This window comes from Alternaria incomplexa (genome assembly GCF_024043165.1).
Source record: "Alternaria incomplexa strain BMP 0042 chromosome Unknown scaffold_7, whole genome shotgun sequence".
Lineage (NCBI taxonomy): Eukaryota > Fungi > Ascomycota > Dothideomycetes > Pleosporales > Pleosporaceae > Alternaria > Alternaria incomplexa.
This window is the reverse complement of record NW_026249856.1, coordinates 1,817,720-1,835,293: the sequence shown is the minus strand read 5'-3', so window position 1 is coordinate 1,835,293 and position 17,574 is coordinate 1,817,720. Positions and strand designations below refer to the sequence as shown.

Sequence of the window (17,574 nt, the reverse complement as noted above, 5' to 3'; positions counted from 1 at the left end):
ACCAGATCTGCCAGGACATGACGAGCCCGCCACGTACACTAGCCGGAACATTCTCTGCCGAGAAGACAGGCACAGTTACTTCCTTAAGTCCCATACCAACACCCAAAAGCACACGGCAAACAGCAAGCTCGCCCCATGTCTGACTCAGACCCATGCCAAAGGGCGCCAAGAGTGAGAAGACGGCAGCGATGAAGATGGTACCACGACGACCACAGAGTTCATTCACGGGGTCTAGGGTCATTAGCAAGAGATGGTATGAGATGAGAAGAATTTCAAAGCCGACTCACCAGAGATCCAAGCACAGAACACTGTAAAAGTACGAAGTTAGCATACTCCTCCCCAATTTCCCATCATCTCAGACTCACATGCAATAGCAATATAAGGACAAGCATTAATAAACCCAATAATCCACCCATTCTTCTCGCAAGTCCCCGCCGCCTCACACACCGGACCAGAATCGGGGATACCAAGCGCCTGACCGAACGTTAGATTAGCGCCGTTGGAGCCCGTTTGGTCCCAGCCCTGGATAGCTGCGGCGACGGAGTTGAGGATAATGGTAAAGTAGAGTGTACGAGGTAGTTTGAAACGGTGGGTGATTTCTTCGCGGATGGCGGTACGATCATTCTCGTCTAGTTCTTCGAGATCTTCGAAGAGTGCGGGCGACTGGGCGAGGAGGGCGCCTTTGACGAGGAGAGGCTCGACGTCGGTTAGTTGGTGCTCTGTGGCGAAGTCGTGCACGTTGGCTAAGAGCTGCTCTCGTGGGATGTCGACGAGCGGGTTGCGGATTCTGGATTTGTTAGTAAAAGCGAGTCTTGAGCATGCCATTTGAGAAGTTTCGGGCGCGAGTCTGCTTGTGCCAAGTGGGTTTGATCAGCTAAGGGACTACTTACTCGCCCTCGAGATTGGCTGTTAGGCGAGCGACGCTCTCTTTGCGCTTCTGTTCATCGTCGAAGATGGATGTCTTGCGCTCGTGGTGTTCATCCACTACCACTGGACTAGAAGACACACGGTTAGTATAATTTGAGCCTCACATCGTGACCACCTTCAGCTTGCGACAGGTAGCTTACTCAATCTTGGTATCCTTTTCAGGTTCTGCCATGGCCAACTTATAGGCAGACGTGCGCACTACAGCTTGAGTATGTTTGGCGTCGAAGCCCAGGTGGAGATAGCTTCAGGAAAGCTTCCAGCAAGATACGAGAACAAGAAGAAAAGATGCAAAAGAGCTTCATCATACGAGACCAGGCGAACAGACATGCTTATATGTTCGTGTCATTCAGGCTTACTGCTTCATTCCCAAAAGCTGCAGTTTCCCCGTCTTGGGTCAATGCCAATACCGATCCTCACACATGCAACCATCGCTATCCATCAACAAAATGCTCAGACACGATCACGCGGTGCCAGCTCACCAGCCAATAGCATCATGAGCTGATAGGCCAGGGTAAGTAATCACCGCATAACAGCTGGGAGTCGGCCAACGTTGGTGGCTGCAAAACGGTAAGGCGGAGCACTTGGTCGTTCTTGGGTAATAGGCTTGGCCGGGCTTTGACGGTATCTTCACGCCTTGGAAGTTCTTGCTGCGATGAAGCGAGGGCCAGGAGGGGCTAAGGCTGATGCCGATATCACAAGCCGCGACGAACTCCGGGTAATATAAATCCATGGCTCAAGATACGCGGCTTCGGCGCTTCTTCGATACCACGGAGCATCGTGCGCTCAAACCCCATACAGTAACGGCAGAAACAACAGAACGGGCACAGCTATTCTGTCCCATCGCAAACCAGCCATGTACGCTACATTCGCCTTGGCATTTCCTCGGTCATTCCATCTTGGTATCCTGAGGCCAAGCCACAAACACACCCACTTCTCTCAGCTGAAGCAAACGAGGATCTCACATGACGGCATGGTGCAATGTAACACAAGACTCATCGCCATATCTGCATGCATACGTAAATGCACAAAGATGCACTGCACGTCCACATAGTTCCCGAAGGATCGGTATTAATATATCAGCTCACCCAGCAAATGCTTTGACCGGTGCTGCGGCCACTTGTATCGCAAAGTACCATACTCCGGGATTACAACGAGTACCTCACTTGTTATGCATATTAGCAAGACATCGGCGCTTCAAGGTACTTCCTTGCTGTTTTCAATCAAGAACGGCGAAGCCGTCGTGCCCCGTTTTTCAATCCAAGGCTTTGCGTGATCAAGATCAGACAAAGGCGAAGGTTGTTTTCCCCGCATTCTCGCTTGGCCTTGCTTGTGCACCAACCGTTTTCTCTTGGATGTGCTTTCTTGTGTTTTCTTGGATCTGCAGCATGGGTGCTAGCAAGGTAGCGCAGATCGAGACCTGCGCGATGCACGTCTGTGGTGAGATTGAGTCTTGGTGGGGGCGCTGATGGATGCCTGAGTCTCTTCGCTTTGGCACCTACACAGGACGCACCTGGCTCGCTCTCTGTGTAGATTTGCATGCGGCGTTTTCTCAACGCAATCACGATAGTCGGGTGTTGTCGCATGGGATCCATGGATATCGGCCAACGCGGGATTCTTGATCATTGCCGCACGCAGTATGTCGAGACGAAGGCTAGCATCTGTCGCAAGCCAACTGCCGTTAAGCGTTTGGCGAATGAAGAAGGGAGCGGCACGCCCAGATAGATAGGGATCTGAAGATCTTCAAGAATCGGTATCTTCAACATGTCTTTGTAACCGTTCCGGATACAGCTACATCTGCTACCTCTCAATGTCGAGCCAAGCTCCGAACTAGCCAATCCAGCTGAGAAATGTTACATCAATGGATGCCAGGACTTTGTGGAATTTGTCTCTGAATCTCCACGATGCACTTGCTGGAAAACGGCGCTGAAAGATGGACTTTCAACTCCCGGCCGAAGGTACATCATCAGAACCAGCCACTTCTGCCTCTTTCCGCTGCCCGTTCAATGGGGGAGTATTTGAGGCCCTTTCTACCTCTTTGTGTGCTGGCGACGTTTCTGAAACCCGCAGAGCCTCAGAGTTTTGATAATTCTGTAAGAATCGCTTCGCCCGGTTAGTCTGGTCCAGCGTTTCCTCATAACCTTCCCATGTTGGGTCGACCCTTTCAAACATATCCTCGAAGCCCTGCGTCAAGCTGTCTTTTAGTTTTTCAATCCTCTTCACTTCCCTCTTGTGCTCAGGCGACGTCTAGACGCCATTTCCGTATCCTACTTCCTTCTGCTTCCCTTTATCTGTGCTGTCGCTCGTATCCGCGCTCCCTGCAAACGCAGTCTGAATCGGAGGTCTAGGTTTGGCGGTGATGTCGAGTTCGGCGAATTTGGGTCGTACTTGAAAGATGTTCACGCGGGCTGCGTTGAAGACCTGTTCGGAAGGCGGGATGGTGACTGCGAGGTTTGTGTTTTCGGTGAGACGTGTTATGAAGAACATGAAGCGACCCGTTTTGATCTGCATTTCTGCAAAGTTTGCACTACCGGCAGGAATGTTTGTGTGTTTCCTGTGAGGGAAAAGAGTATTAGCCAAGTCTTGAATGGTTGGTTGGTTGGAGGACAGGTACGTACGCCATGCTCTGTTTATGCGTCTTCAGGATGCTTGAGATGCGCTCGAACCGGTCCGTGAACGGGTTGGCTTCCTCAGTCTGCCTTGTAACATGTGCCACTGTAAGACAAGTTGTACGCTCATACAGAATGAGTTCTCTAGCATCAATAACCTCGGCCAACTGTTCCAGCAGTGCCTCAATCGTTCCCGCATTCGGTATCAAGTAGTAGATGATCTTTGTCCAGGCCTTGTACAGGCTTTGGTCCCAGATGCTTGTTGCGAAAAACTCAACCGTATCCTTGAATCCTTCGCTAGCCTCCCGGATGTACTCGGCGCGCTCGTCGAACATAGCTTGGCGGAGGCGGGCTTGTACAAGATCCATCTTGTGTATAAGACAGAAGACTTTGGCATTGGGGCTGCACTCGTGGAGGGCGCGAATGATATTGGAGTAGGAGACGACATCGGCTGCGAACTCGCGCGATTCGATGTCGAAGACGAAGATGAGGACGGCGACGGAGCCAAAGACGTGGTTCCTAGATTGGTTGAGGTAGTTCTCGACGAAGCCGTCCTGACTGCGAAAGATCAGTTCGTGTTATCGTCTGGTCTGGTAGCTGATGGGCTCACCCTCCGCAGTCCCAGAGATTGAGCATGAGGTTTCCCATGAACTTGATATTGCTGTGCTCAACATCGATTGTCGCACCCAATCTCCGGACATCTTTGGCGACGTAGTTGCTAAACACGATGCTTCTCATTGATGACTTGCCGGCTCCACTCTTGCCCATAAGCAGCACCTTGCGCTGCTTCTGCCGTTTGATGGAGTTCATGGTGATAGCGTTCCGACTGTGGAAAGAAGCTACGTGCGAGTCGCGATAAGGTGCGCTGTGCGAAGACCGCCGCGCGACAAAGGTAAGGTTGGTAGCGAACGCGGAGTGGTAAGCGTCTAGTAATATGGAGCCGTCGCGTGCAGGTGGGATTTGGTGATGGGATGACGTACTGTAAACAGCACGCCTGGGCGAGCTTTGGCGTCCCCGAGCGGTTTTGGGTCTCGTCTTGGCAGGTGAGTGGGGCACTTCCGCACTCCGCATTCCTTCTACTGGGAAACGCGATGGCCATCCTTGCTATCAACAGTGGTCAAAGCGATGCACATCATAGTATTTCTTGTATTATGTTCATGGAGTTCTAGTCAGATCAAAATTCCCCATTGTGAAGATTAGTGAAGGCGCCAGCTGTCGTTCGAAAGGTTCTGGTACGTGGCTACGGAGATTCCAAAAGTCATGGTAAGGAATTATTACAACACATGAAATGAATCTTAAGCCGCCAGCGCTTCCAAAGTAGAATGAAACGTAAACGTGGCTGGTGTGACAAAGCAGAACGTATAAACAAGAAGCTGTCCACCAAATGCGACCGTCAAGATCGTGTATCATAAATCCCATCCACTTGGCCATAATTAGAAGGTACTGCGGCGGCTGGGGCAAGGGTCCCTCGTGGGTATCGGATACGTGCTTCCGCTGCACGATGCTGTATGTGAAGGAAGCGAAGGAAGGGCGGAACAAACGAAGAAAGGGGTATCTTAGAAAACAGTGCCGTCCGAGAGGATCATGATTGGCGGTTCTTTAGTGTTGGGCCGCGACACTTCAGCAATCTCTCGACCTCCCTAGTGTTGTGGGTCAGTTACATCCCAGAACATGGGAATCATGTCAAACTTACCTTCCAACTACCAGCTTCCAACATTTGGGCCAGATTGAGCTTGTCAGAGCCGCTCAAGCCCAACAGCTGATTTACGTCGACTAGGAGATCGTCGAGTAACCCGACAGTGACTGCGCGCCATTCTACGATCACGTCATCGTCGGCGGTAAACATCGGCACAACCTCCATGCTCGGTTGCCCTGTCACCTGTGCGTTGCGTTGGTATTGTGCGAGGCCGCGCTTCTGGTCATCGGGCTTGAGCGTTAGGAGGCCGACGTCAATGAAAAGTCCACCGTTTCGGTATTCTGGCAACCCGGTCAGAAGCTCAGCGCCGGGGAAGTGAACGTGGAGTAGCCTCGTCATTGGCACCATTAGCGAGTAGGTCATCCATTGTGTCAGCTTATGGAAAGGGACAATGTTCTCCCACGGGTGGGTAGGATGCGATGGCATGACGGAGCACGGCCAGGCGTCGCCCATGGGTACACCGTCGATTTGTGTCCTCGTTGCCGGCCAGATGGGGGTCAAACTGTCCATGAGAGTGTTCCAGAGTGTGGGTAGGGGTATAATGGGGACTGATGATGCTTGTGTGGTGGGGTGCGAGAGGAGGTAGTCTGAGAGTGTTAGCCAACATCATGGCTTGTGGATGGTGTGCGTACCGAGCATGTTTCCTGGCCGCGCTTCGAGACCAAAGACTTCTTGATTTTGCAGGGCTTCTGCTAGGCGGAGCAGCAGGCTGGTGCGACCCTCGAGACCGTCTATTGGGTTTGTGGCGTTGACTTGCAAGCCACGCGCCACTGTTGCGACGTCGAGCTTCTTCAGCCCCGCACTGTCGACTTGGAAGGGCTCTCTGGGATCGCTGCTGAATGCGCCGGACTTGAACATCTCCAGACTGGCGACGGCAAGACCCTCGCTGCGGCGGTAGATCCTGCCCGACTCCTTGCTCTTGTACTGCCATTTGGTGCCTGCACCTGCATCGAGGAGGACGGAGACGAGGAAAAGATCAATCAGGCGGCGGGTGCGCTCTTGGTTGTCTACGGTTGACGGCCATGACGCCATGAGCTGGTCGATTCGCGGGCGGCCACCCACATCGAAGTGCTGCCAGCGGCCGTGGGGTGGGATGGAGGCGTAGTCGGGCGCATAGTCGCGCTGCAGGCACGGTTAGAGGGAGGCGGCCCAGCATGGCATCCTTGCGCAGCGAAATGAGGCTTACCTTGATTATCGATACAACAAAGCGGGCGACATCGCCAAACTTGCTCATGTCGACCGTGAAGTGCTTGAGCTGGTTCTTTTTGGCCTTTTCGAGCACCAGCTTGGAGCGCTCGCGCACGGCGTAGATGCTGCGCAGATAGCCGGCCGGGTCGAGGGTTGGATCCGGGGCCTTTGGCAGAGGGACGTCTGGGAAGCTTGTAGGCCGAGAGCCGTTTGGGGTGGGTCCAGGAGAGCGCAGGGAGCCATTGGAGCTGTTCGGCTGGCTGCCGTTGGGAGAAACCTGGGGCTTGGAGCCCTTGCGGTTGAAGAGACGCATCGGAGGCAGCGGCGACGGAGGGCGCGAGGAGCTGGCGGAAGGAGCGTTTCTGGCGAGGTTTGCTGGGGAGTAGGAAGGCACGTCGAAAGCTGGGCGAGGATGCTCGAGAGCGATGGTTCTGTGCCAGGCCCGCGCTTACTGGCAGTGCGGAACCGTTGCCGGGAGATCCCTGGACAAACAATCCGGAAGCGACTGCGCTGGTGGAGCTTAGTATGCAAGGGAGTCGACACGTGCGCTGGTAGCAAAACCTTGTGTAGAGACTACTACCCGGGCAGTCATGAATTGCAAATCAGGCGGGTCCCAGTCCAGGCGATGAGTTGCGAGTTTGAGGAGCAGAAAGCCAGACAGACGCGTCGCTTGCAGATGTATAGTACCTGTCCACCCTGGCCAGCATAGTCGCGCCGACCGACTGCCCCTGGCTCTTCCGCGTCAGTGGACGGCACGATAGACGACGCTAGCAATTATCATCCCTCCCTCGAGCGTCCTGTTCCTGAGTCTCTCGTGTAGACTCGCCCGGGCGCCCGCTTCTCCATGCGTATCGGAGTCCGCTCCACACCGCAGGGTCCCGACTGCTTGTTCTCGTCGCGTCTATACGGAGTAGCTGCGACCGCGACCTCGCTCTCTGTTCCCCTCCAGGCATAGTTGGTGCCTTGTACCTGAGCCGTTCGCTCCAACCGCGAGCCTGGCGGCACGCACCACATCCCCTTTGCGGCTAGCCACCAGATACCTCTACCTGGTACCGGTCTTGACCCCGTTCAGGCTAGCCAGCGGACCGCTTGCATATATCAAATGCAACCTCTCATTACCACTTGTGCTGTCACCCATCGGCCAACTGCTGCATCTCTGCACCATCAGCATCACCATGGATACGCATCCAAACCTAGATTCGCGCAGATTCTCCTGGCATAAGATTCTTTACGAGTAGTGTGCGCACGTGAGTCATCTGGCCCTCGCTTCCTTCGGGGATGGGCGGGTGGTCAAGTCTGATACCGTGGGCGCGGGTTCGCGGCTCGGCAAATCCGCCATGCTGCCTGTGCCTGAGCGCCGAGGGTCGACTGTCTCCCGTCCAGGTACGAGCTGGCTGTTATGATCAGCCTAATAAGACGCCTGCGTGCACAGTCCGACCGAACCTTCTCGAGACCATATCATTCTTCTGCACAACTGCCGAAAGCAACTGGTATCCTTTGGAGCCAACACCACTAAGGCCTCGCGGCTTCGGTTACCGTGCCGTCTACGAGTAATGAATGACTAGATTCCTTCGGCCCGAGTCAATGTGAGACCACGGAGCCAAATCGTCCTGATGTGAGGCCATTGGGGAAGAAAGCCTTGCAAAGCTTTGCTCAGGGGTCGCACAGTCGGGACAGTCCGCTCGCGCCAGGACGTGCTACTGCCACCATCTCCGCGGTCGCGGTTCGACAGTGCCCACTGGCCGCATCATAACTTGCCAATTGTGGACCCGCATACGCCCACTCCATTTGTGCCTGTTGCCCGACTCCGCAGTAAGAATCCTTTGCGGTTGTTTACCTTGTTGTTTACCAAGCAATCGATACTGAGCCGGTCGGCTCGGAGGAACTGCTCGCACCAATGCATTGGCAGGGTACGCGGTAGGTATCGTTACAGGCATGCAGTCCAAGAAGGCAGGGAGGTCCGCATCCGAGCCACAGAAGTCCGTGCCCGCGGGAGCTGCGAGATGGGGCTCCATAGCACTCTACCTGCGACATCTATGTCGGCTCTTCCTGCCTTTGCAACATTGAAGATCTTTCTTGCTTCCGTGGCAGAGACGAGGCTCTTCATAGTTGCACTATCCTAACAAATCGTGGTCGCAGACTTTGGCACTTCGGTTTTACCAGGGAGCTGCCTGCGAACGCCATGCAGACATGCTCAGGTAGTCGAAACTGCCCAAAAAGCAGCGAGACTACGCAGACCCTGCATATATCACGTGATGTGGCTGTGCTCTGTGGCGCGTAACGAGCAAGCGCGACCGACAATCGTGAAGCGGTCAATACACCTAATACCGATGCCAACACCCAACCCGCCATTATGATACCATTCCCTTTACACACTCATTGAAACCTTTCACACGCAAGAACAGACATCATGGACGACCTAGCCGGCCTCGACTGGTCGCAGCCCGCCAAAAAGCCCGCCAACACCCCCGCGGCCTTCCCACCCTTCCGCCAGAGCCCCACGCCTCAGCTCTCTGGTCGATCCACACCCCTCTCTACGCTCTCCGCGCAACAATCTGGCTTAGGAGCTGGCTCCGGCGGTGCGCAGCAGTTCAAAGTGCCCTCGAAACCAGCGACCCCCGCAAACGATAGCTTCGCTGGTCTCGTGTCCTCCAACAAGTCCAAAGCACCCGCCAACAATTTGTCACTACAAGAACGACAGAAGCAGATACAAGAGGAGAAGGCAAGACAAGAGGCGGAGAAGAGGAAGCAATGGGATACGACTTTCGGAGCTGCCGAGTCGACGCATTGGGACACGTTGGGAAGTGGGAAGAGCACGCCAGAGCCTGCGGCATTTGGCGCACCGCGTCCTTCGAACAACCCGTTCACCAATAACGGCCTATCCAAGACTATCAACAAGCCCTTCGCAGGCTTGGACACCTCTTCGAGACGACCTGAGGTGTCTTCACCCAGCGAGGCTGATCTTCTAGCAGCATTCAACTCAGCAGCTCCCGTAGACCGCTCAAGCCACTTTCCCGTCCCCACCCACAGCAGCGGCAGGAGCACACCTGCCTACAGCGCCAATGTCTCCCGAGGCAACACGCCACTACCACAGCCCTCCTCCAGCAGCAATGCGCTTCTCGACGACGATGACGACATGTTTGGTCTCAAGCAGATGGCGCAAAAGTCCACGTCGCCTGCTCCACCGCCAACGAACAACGCTGCCGACGACGATATACTAGGCTTGCTAGGAAAGCCAGTCTCCGAATTCCAGCACAAGGAAGAGCCTCAGACAGCACCCGCGGAGGAATCTCGACAACAAACTTCTCCAGGCCCTCAGAACGCGCACGACAAAGCTGTTGCTGAACTTGTGGACATGGGATTTCCAGCAGAAAGGTCGGCAATTGCTCTTGCGACCACTGATTCTGGGCTCGACGTACAGGCTGCTGTAGGATGGCTGTTAAACCAGGCGCATGCCGATGCGAAACAGAAAATACATTCGCAGAGCCAGGACAGATCACGTCGAGAGCCTGATGAGTCAGACGAGCGCCCGAGGCGTGGGAACAGCAGGTCTAATGGTCGGGAGTCGTCAAGAGAACCACGGGCAAGCGGCTCTAGACCCGCGTGGATGCAAGAAGATGAAGCGCGAAGCCGTTCAGGACAACGTAGGCAAGAAGGTCAAGAAAAGGACGTTACCCAAATGGCTTCAGAGATTGGCAACAACCTGTTCAAATCGGCGAATTCTCTCTGGAAGACGGGCCGCAAACAAGTACAAAAGGCTATGGCCGATTTCCAACAGGAGGGTGATCCAAACATGCCAAAGTGGATGAGAGACGCTCAGGCTGCGGAAGCTGCTCCTCGTTCAAGTCGACAGCAAAAGGCCGAGGCGTCGGCTACAGACGAAGCCATGATGCTGGAAGCTGGCGGGCGTCCCACGAAGCCATCCCGGACGAGCGACATGCGCCACCAAGCCGAACCGCTACCTGTACGACAAAGAAGAGAGCAAGAAACCGGACGAAACGGTTACCCAGATCGCATGTCATCGCAATCGCCGTCACAGCGACAGCAGCCATCAAGTTTGGATAAACGACCAGCAACGCGATTGACCCGACAAGAGGTAGAGGAACAAAGCTCCCAAGCATATGTCAGTCCTGCTCGCCGGAAGAAGACTACACCGCAGCCACAGCCGCAGCCTGAAGTAGATCTTTTCTCTCCAGATCCCACGCCGCCGTCAAAGCAGTCTTCGCGCCAACCAACGCCTGCTCAATCCAACAATCCATTCTTCCAAGCAACATCATCCCAGAAAGCTCGAAGTCCGGCTCCTACGCCAACGCCACCCAGGCCAAAAGCACCGCCCCGTCAAATACCTCCAGTCTCATCCTCCGCGCTCAGCTCATCTTCAGCCGACCGACAAAGAGGTTCCGAAGCATTCAAGCGTGGTGATTACTCTGCTGCACACGCTGCCTATTCTTCTGCACTGAGCCCTCTTCCAAGCAATCATCCCGTCACGATCATTGTACTCTGTAATCGCGCCGTTACGAACATCAAAGTTGGCGATCCGAAGGCGGCAATTGCGGATGCCGACTCAGCTTTAGCGATAATCGGCGTGTCAAGAGGAGAAGGCGAGAAGATTGCTACCGGTGGAATGGAGGGCGAAAAAGACATGAAGGAATTCTATGGCAAGGCTCTCATGCGAAAAGCCGAAGCACTGGAGAACATGGAGAAGTGGGCAGATGCACATGGCGTATGGAAAGAAGCCGTTCAAAATGGTGTAGGCGGCGCAATCGCCATTTCCGGTCGCAACCGCTGTGAGAAAGCCGCAAGTGGGAATAACAACGCCCCGACAGCTACTAAACGCCCGCCTCCAGCCCGCAAGCCCGCTGCTCCTAAACCCTCTGCCATGTCAGATCTTGGTGGTGGTCCCGCCAATGACTCCGAAGCCGTCAAACGCATGAAAGCCGCCAATGCCGCCGCTGAACGTGCAGACGATGAGAAATTTGCCCTTACCGACCAAGTCGATGCCAAACTCATTGCTTGGAAGGGTACCAAGTCAGATAACCTGCGTGCGTTACTGGGTAGTTTAGATAAAGTGCTCTGGGAGGATGCAGGGTGGAAGAAGGTCAACATGGGCGATCTGGTCATGCCGAACAAGGTCAAGATCATCTACATGAAGGCTATTGCCAAGGTGCATCCTGATAAGGTATGTTCTCTCCTCTCCCATGTCCAAAACAACACGACGGTTTGCTAACCTAATTTGTTACAGATATCTCAATCGGCCACCACAGAGCAGAAGATGATTAGTGCGGCTGTGTTTGCCACATTGAACGAGGCGTGGGATAAGTTCAAGACGGACAACAATTTATGATCTATCTAGCTATCTCGACATGATGAATTCAAGAGCATGTCAACTTTAATCATTGTTTGAGTCGTCATATTGAGTCGTCAAGAAGAGGCACGTTTGCTGTAGTAATCATGTCGTCCCGATATCGTATTTCTTTGATCTATTCCGTCTAATGTAGGGATACAGGGGCGGCAAGATCACCATCACTGCACTACTCATTACTAATCCCTCCATCTCCAAGATAAACTTTAGGTACGTTGCTGCATCTCGGCCACTACTTTGGGTACAAGAGCGGAAAGACCTGCCACTGCGTTCTCACCCAATCGTTCTTCCCTCCTCGAGAGCGCCTTGTATCCGCTCTATCCACACGAAAAATCCGTAATGGTGGTTACTTATCACGGCCTCGGCCTCGGCCACCAGCAGCCAGCTAGACAGGTATCTTGCGTCATGCCGAGTTTCCGTCGAACGTTTGAGTATCCACCTCATGTCTATTCTGCGGAGCAAAGCGCAGTAAGAAAACTTAGTTCCATGCCATCTTTCCAATGAACTGAAGCTGATGGAGACGTGATGGTGAAACTGAGAAAGACTTGGCAAAAATCGTGAAACTCTTCTCTGCCTTGTCCTGCAAACGTTCTTACCCTTTACTCTGTTGGTCTGCTCTTATCCAAGATACTCTGGCGCTGGGTTTTGCATCCTGAAGCGGAAGGTGCGCACGTGCATGAACGACCGGCCCTGGAACACCTGGGCACTGAAGCTTGTACTCGTGTGACGTGTCGTGTTGAAAAGCTAGATTTGTGGAATCTGGTCCACTAATGCTGTCTCTTCGGTTATGCGGCCGAAGGAACATGTTCTTGGTATGACACAAAGACGACGATGCAGGTGACGCTGGAAAAACAAGGACACATCTGGAACGCATTTTACGAGATACGCTGTCGAAATCGGACCGGACACTGAAAACTCGCCGGTCGCGCTTGTTAAATTGCTTTTGATTTCCGCTATTTTTACGTTTCGGGTAGTTAGTAGGTCGGTTCTTGTCCCGCCCGGTAGTCATGGAGGAAAAAAAGGGAGCGGTACCAGTATCAGAGTTTGGCACGTTCGATTAGGGCATTTGGTCGAACTTGTGGTGGCTGCCCAGGTAGACATTTGTCAAATCGTGTTTACTATGGGACCGCTCGAAACAGACTTTGGCTAGATCTCAGCTCCGACAGCTTGCTTCTGCTGCTCGAACAATGAGCAGACGATGATCTTGTTTGCTTGTTCGCTCAAGTGCGCTGGCAAGTGCCGACCTCGGGACAGTCTAAAGCGGGAGTTGGTACGCCAGAGTCTTAGTTGCGGGCTATGAGGCCGTGTCTCACGTTTCCGCCTCTGAAGACGCGCGTGGTCGGTAGTTTCCCGTACTACCGGTAGTCGTGGACTTTTTGCTAGTTACCCTTAGCGGGGAGACACTACTGCCTCCTTGCGCTTTCGCATCTAGATCACCGCTGCCGTAACATACATACCGTGTGGGTGATGCTGTGATCAGCTGGCACGTATTCGGACTTTCAGTGCCACAGGCCTGGGCGATACATCTTGGTACCAATAGTGATCGGTCGTAAAGTGCATATGATGTCGTCATGATTATCTCCTTGCTGTACATCACTTAGCCGACCGCTCTCGAGCTTCGATCCGCGGGCCTCCTCCTTCGTATACCTCATCTGTCTGTTGTTGGACTATGGGTGTGGACCGAAGGCGTCCCGGTGGTGGTGTGGTGGAGCGTTAATTGACCAGGGAAGTGTGCGATAATCTTCGACTTGCAAGTCACACATAGGGTCCCTTGGCTTGATCTTAGACATTGTGGCTTAGAAAGTCCCGCGTCCCCGCATGAGTCAACCTTGTTGCTTGCTTATTGCGGCCACGGCGCAAGTGTAGCACCCGAGGTGCAAGGTACGGGTACTCTATTTCTGCAAAGTAAATTTCGGGCAAAGCAAACGCGTTGTGTGAGGGAGTACTGCAGCGAAGCTCAATCATGCTGTAATGATACCGCTTCACCATGAGCAGGATTTACCACCTAGGTCTTACGAAGTGAGATATCAGCTATCTCGTAACACTACAACAGAGGGTATAGTGTCCTCGAGTAGTTAAAGATTCTGTTTATAGTATCGTTTGATGGTATAAGGTGCCAATCATTATGCGCACATGATCTTGGTAAGTGATAATTGTACAAAGCCGCTCCATGATGCATGGCCGAGAATGAGAATGAGACTGGAAAGACAAGAAAAACAATACCCCATGAACCTTTGCGAAAGCATCCTCCGTCCATTTAAGGCTTTTGAGAATAGTACGAATACAAATTTCTCGCGAGTTCACAACTTGTCTGTCAGAGCGGATTCTGCTGATGCTGGGCGCGTTGGCCAGACGAGCGCGGTTTGGAGATCGGGCCGAGGTTTATGCAGCGTGCGACACCATTGCATAACCACAGATCCGAGACAATTACAAGAAGCGCATACAAAACCGATGTGGTCCAAGGAAAAGACGTAAGCCGGCATTGGTTCGTGGAGTAGCAAGTATTGATGGACAGGCATTTTACTGACTCGTAAGCTGACCCACAACGCCGAAAAGCAACTGGTCTTCGGTCTTATACAACGCATCATCGTTTCCGAAAGCCGTCTCAAGACTGTTGCCGATCCTCCAGAAATTTCCGTAACTTCCGTTGCTTATGCCTTGGCCCTGTTGTGCGGCAATATCCATGAGCTGCTTGATCCGATTCGATACTGTCTTCTGCTGCGCTTTTGCAGAAGCCCAAACGCCTGCTAGTTCGTCGATACAGGTCAGTGTAGTGTTGAGTGTCTCGATCAAAGTCGGCAATGATGATAACAGCCCGGCAGAGGTCAATACATCGACCGAAAGCATGAGCGCGTAACCAGGGAAAGGCGTCGAGAACGAGAGGTCCGAGGCAACGGTGGGCGAAAGACGTTGGCGGCTAGCTGGAGCTAGGGAAAGCATCATCGACAGAAAGTTGGACGCCATGCGTAGGGCTCGTTCCAGATTTCGGCGTTGTTTTTCCATTGGTAATATGCTGACTCTGATATGGCGATTGAGCCGGATGATTGTAGCGTAATACAAAGCGTGTATAGACACGAATGTACCTGCGTATCCTGCAACCATGCTGTTGTCGAGATTTCGTGGGCTGTAACGAAGCTCCTCCGGCAACATCGCATGCCATGCTTCCAGCTTCTCATTGATTCGCGTGTAGAACGTGTCGTAATGTCGTTCATAGGCACTGTCGGGCCGACGCGCAGCTCGGCTAGTGAAGGTAAGGACCTCGCCCCATAGCGTCGATATCAGGCATAGATACGCCATGTGGCCAAGAACGGGGCCAGGAGTGGCATTTCCACTCAGGAGATCTTCGTCCAGGATCGGCGCGTTACACGGTGTTGATGCATCGTACATGCTGTCCAGACATGGGAGCTGAACGAAGGCATCCTCCAAGTTGAGGACGAAAAGGGTCCCTCCGAAGAAGCCATTGTATCGCTGTTGTTGCATCAAGTCAACGGATGCTGGGACCTTGATGACGTCGTGACTTACATCCATCAGTAGTCCGGACCAAAAAGTGCGACGACAGCACTCCGCGAACATTTGACGATCAAGTCCATAGTCCCAATCGGCACTGCTATCAACCAGCTCTTTAACGCCTTCTTCAGAATTCAGCTTCAGAGCGCTGAGAGCTCGCAGACCAGCACCACAATAGTCCCAGGCTTCCTGTGACTTGCCGCGAGCAAAATAGTAGAGCGCGAGCATCAGCCGAGTCTGGCATAACTGCAGGCTGAATTTCCCGAACCGCTTTTCTGCTGCATATGACGCAACCGAAGCGAACTTCTTTCCCAGGGCTTTCTTATCTCCATCAACCGAGAACAGTGAGCCTATAGCCAGGACTGAGTATAAAAGCATCAAGTGGTCGTGGTTCTTGTCGCGGTTACCCTCTACCCATGCGAGGAAGGGTCTACGAGGAAACATGCCATAGGTCGCGCGACCTGCGTGATTGAAATAAAGATCCAGTAGGTGCATCGTCAGTCCAGGGTCAGTTTCGAAAGGATCCTGTTCCCATTGGAGGGCAAGTTGATCGGAGTAAGAGCCACGTCCGGGATCGTCAAGGCTCTGGTCATTTGCCGAACCACTCCAATCCGAATCGTACGACTGTACCGACATGTCTCTCGGGTCCGTGCTAGTATGATGGCGGTACTTTCGAGGTCTGAACGGGGTTCCGGAGTTCCAAGTGTCAACCTTTCTTGATGAGTCTCGCAGCTCTCCGGGAGCTTTGTTTCTATCTGAGTTGGCTGCGGGACTCAAGACTTCGGACGAATGGTTCTTAAATAGCGGAGCGGAGTTTGACGGTGATGTCTCGCCGGATGCATTGCTTTGATTGAGTCCTCTACCATTGGTTAGTATTTGTCATTCTATAATAGAACTATAGTCCTGTCTGGTCCGAAGTGTATAACAAGTCAATTAAGTCAATGCGTTCCACGTTCTCGAATGAGAAAAGAAGGGAACTGCAAACAGGGAGATCCACTTACCCTCTGCATACTCTTTGCGACTTGGCGCATTGCTGGCATTTTGGATACCCAGGCTCGCACTTGATCTTCTTCTCTCGACAGGTAAGGCAAGCCTGCGCGAGTCGTTTTCGAGGCTTCCCCGCCTTCGTAATGCCCCAGGAAGGGTTTACGGCCTCGCCGTCTATTATAGCCCGACAGTAGGTGCCGTCCTCGTAGACATAGCATGGGCCTTCGCCAGGTATATCGCGCTGGCCCACACAACGCGACGATCGTACCGGAGCTCTTGAGGAACCCTCCAGTCGTCTCATCCTGACAGGCCTACTTGGGTCAAACCCTAGTTCTTGCTGAACGGAGTGAGTTGTCATCGTTCCCGTCGCATCAGACATGAGCGAAGCTTGCCGATGCCCATTTACCGCCAGCTCATGCTGTGAAGGATGTGCAAAACTTTCGCGCCGTTGGAGATCTACTCGGCCGACACCAAACCCAGAGCCGGGTGGTAAGGATGTGGTGGATGTGGTGGCGTTTGTAGTCGAAAGAGGTTGACGGTGGTGGTAGGGTGTTTGAGAAGCGATAGCATTATGCTCTGGGTAGCCATGGAAGTAACCATCATATTCATGCCGTCTCTTCAGTGTCGGACTTGACGACCCGTAACGACCGCCATGGCTGTAAGGTACCGGAGCGCCGCCCGCTCTCAGCGATGGATCAGACGACTTCTTGTCCAGTAGCTCTGGTTCCAGAAGCGTGCGAAGACTTGGTAATTGCTGCGCATTGTTATGACTTCCACTGGAATCTCTGGGGCGAACGTGCTGACTGGGGGCAATGACTTCTGGTCGAGACGATGAAGCATGATGTGCTGGGTAAGGGCTGTAGGATGGCGGAGGACCTGAATGTGAGGGTATGCTGGGTGGACGACTCATGTTGAGAAGCATAGCAGGTAAGATGGGTTTTGATGTTCGGCGCTTGAGGTGGGATGATTTCCACGGTACACCCCGTTGACCGGCCACATGAGGGAATATGGAACAGTAGGAGCTATGGACTGCCTAGGATGCTCAAGGGATCCAGGCACTGCTCAACGCTTGACACTGATGCAGCCACGGCATCAGCTAGTAGACAACCTAACGGGTACATAAAGGTACGTGAAGAAGTCAGGAAGGTGGCCAACGAACAGAAGCGTCTGGCCTTGACTAGGATGTCCGTTGCAGTCTAGAAAATAGACCAAAGAATCAACAGTCCGTGCAGGGCTGACGTCTGACGACTGAGCACCGCTGTTCCGGCTCCGTATGAACCGCAACCGAAGCACAAAGCAAC

At 53.3% G+C, this 17,574-nt stretch overlaps 5 protein-coding genes across 5 annotated transcripts; 1 reads left to right on the top strand and 4 right to left on the bottom strand.

The window, feature by feature from the left end:
• Nucleotides 1-324: 324 nt before the first annotated feature.
• J4E90_005816 (uncharacterized protein) lies at nt 325-1,099 on the bottom strand (the record flags this gene model as incomplete). Its single annotated transcript, XM_051435368.1, has 3 exons — nt 325-787; nt 891-995; nt 1,068-1,099. The coding sequence occupies 3 exons, from the start codon at nt 1,097-1,099 to the stop codon at nt 325-327; spliced, it is 600 nt and encodes a 199-aa protein (XP_051291392.1).
• A 2,072-nt stretch (nt 1,100-3,171) lies between these two features.
• J4E90_005815 (uncharacterized protein) lies at nt 3,172-3,547 on the bottom strand (the record flags this gene model as incomplete). The annotated part of the gene is made up of 2 exons (XM_051435367.1): nt 3,172-3,478; nt 3,543-3,547. 2 exons carry the CDS (start codon nt 3,545-3,547, stop codon nt 3,172-3,174), a joined length of 312 nt encoding a protein of 103 aa, XP_051291391.1.
• A 1,542-nt stretch (nt 3,548-5,089) lies between these two features.
• On the bottom strand, nt 5,090-5,868 carry J4E90_005814 (uncharacterized protein; the record flags this gene model as incomplete). The annotated part of the gene is made up of 3 exons (XM_051435366.1): nt 5,090-5,173; nt 5,227-5,816; nt 5,862-5,868. 3 exons carry the CDS (start codon nt 5,866-5,868, stop codon nt 5,090-5,092), a joined length of 681 nt encoding a protein of 226 aa, XP_051291390.1.
• Nucleotides 5,869-8,827: 2,959 nt separating this feature from the next.
• J4E90_005813 (uncharacterized protein) lies at nt 8,828-11,761 on the top strand (the record flags this gene model as incomplete). The annotated part of the gene is made up of 2 exons (XM_051435365.1): nt 8,828-11,596; nt 11,660-11,761. 2 exons carry the CDS (start codon nt 8,828-8,830, stop codon nt 11,759-11,761), a joined length of 2,871 nt encoding a protein of 956 aa, XP_051291389.1.
• A 2,538-nt stretch (nt 11,762-14,299) lies between these two features.
• On the bottom strand, nt 14,300-16,631 carry J4E90_005812 (uncharacterized protein; the record flags this gene model as incomplete). Its single annotated transcript, XM_051435364.1, has 2 exons — nt 14,300-16,145; nt 16,288-16,631. The coding sequence occupies 2 exons, from the start codon at nt 16,629-16,631 to the stop codon at nt 14,300-14,302; spliced, it is 2,190 nt and encodes a 729-aa protein (XP_051291388.1).
• Between the last annotated feature and the right edge of the window lie 943 nt (nt 16,632-17,574).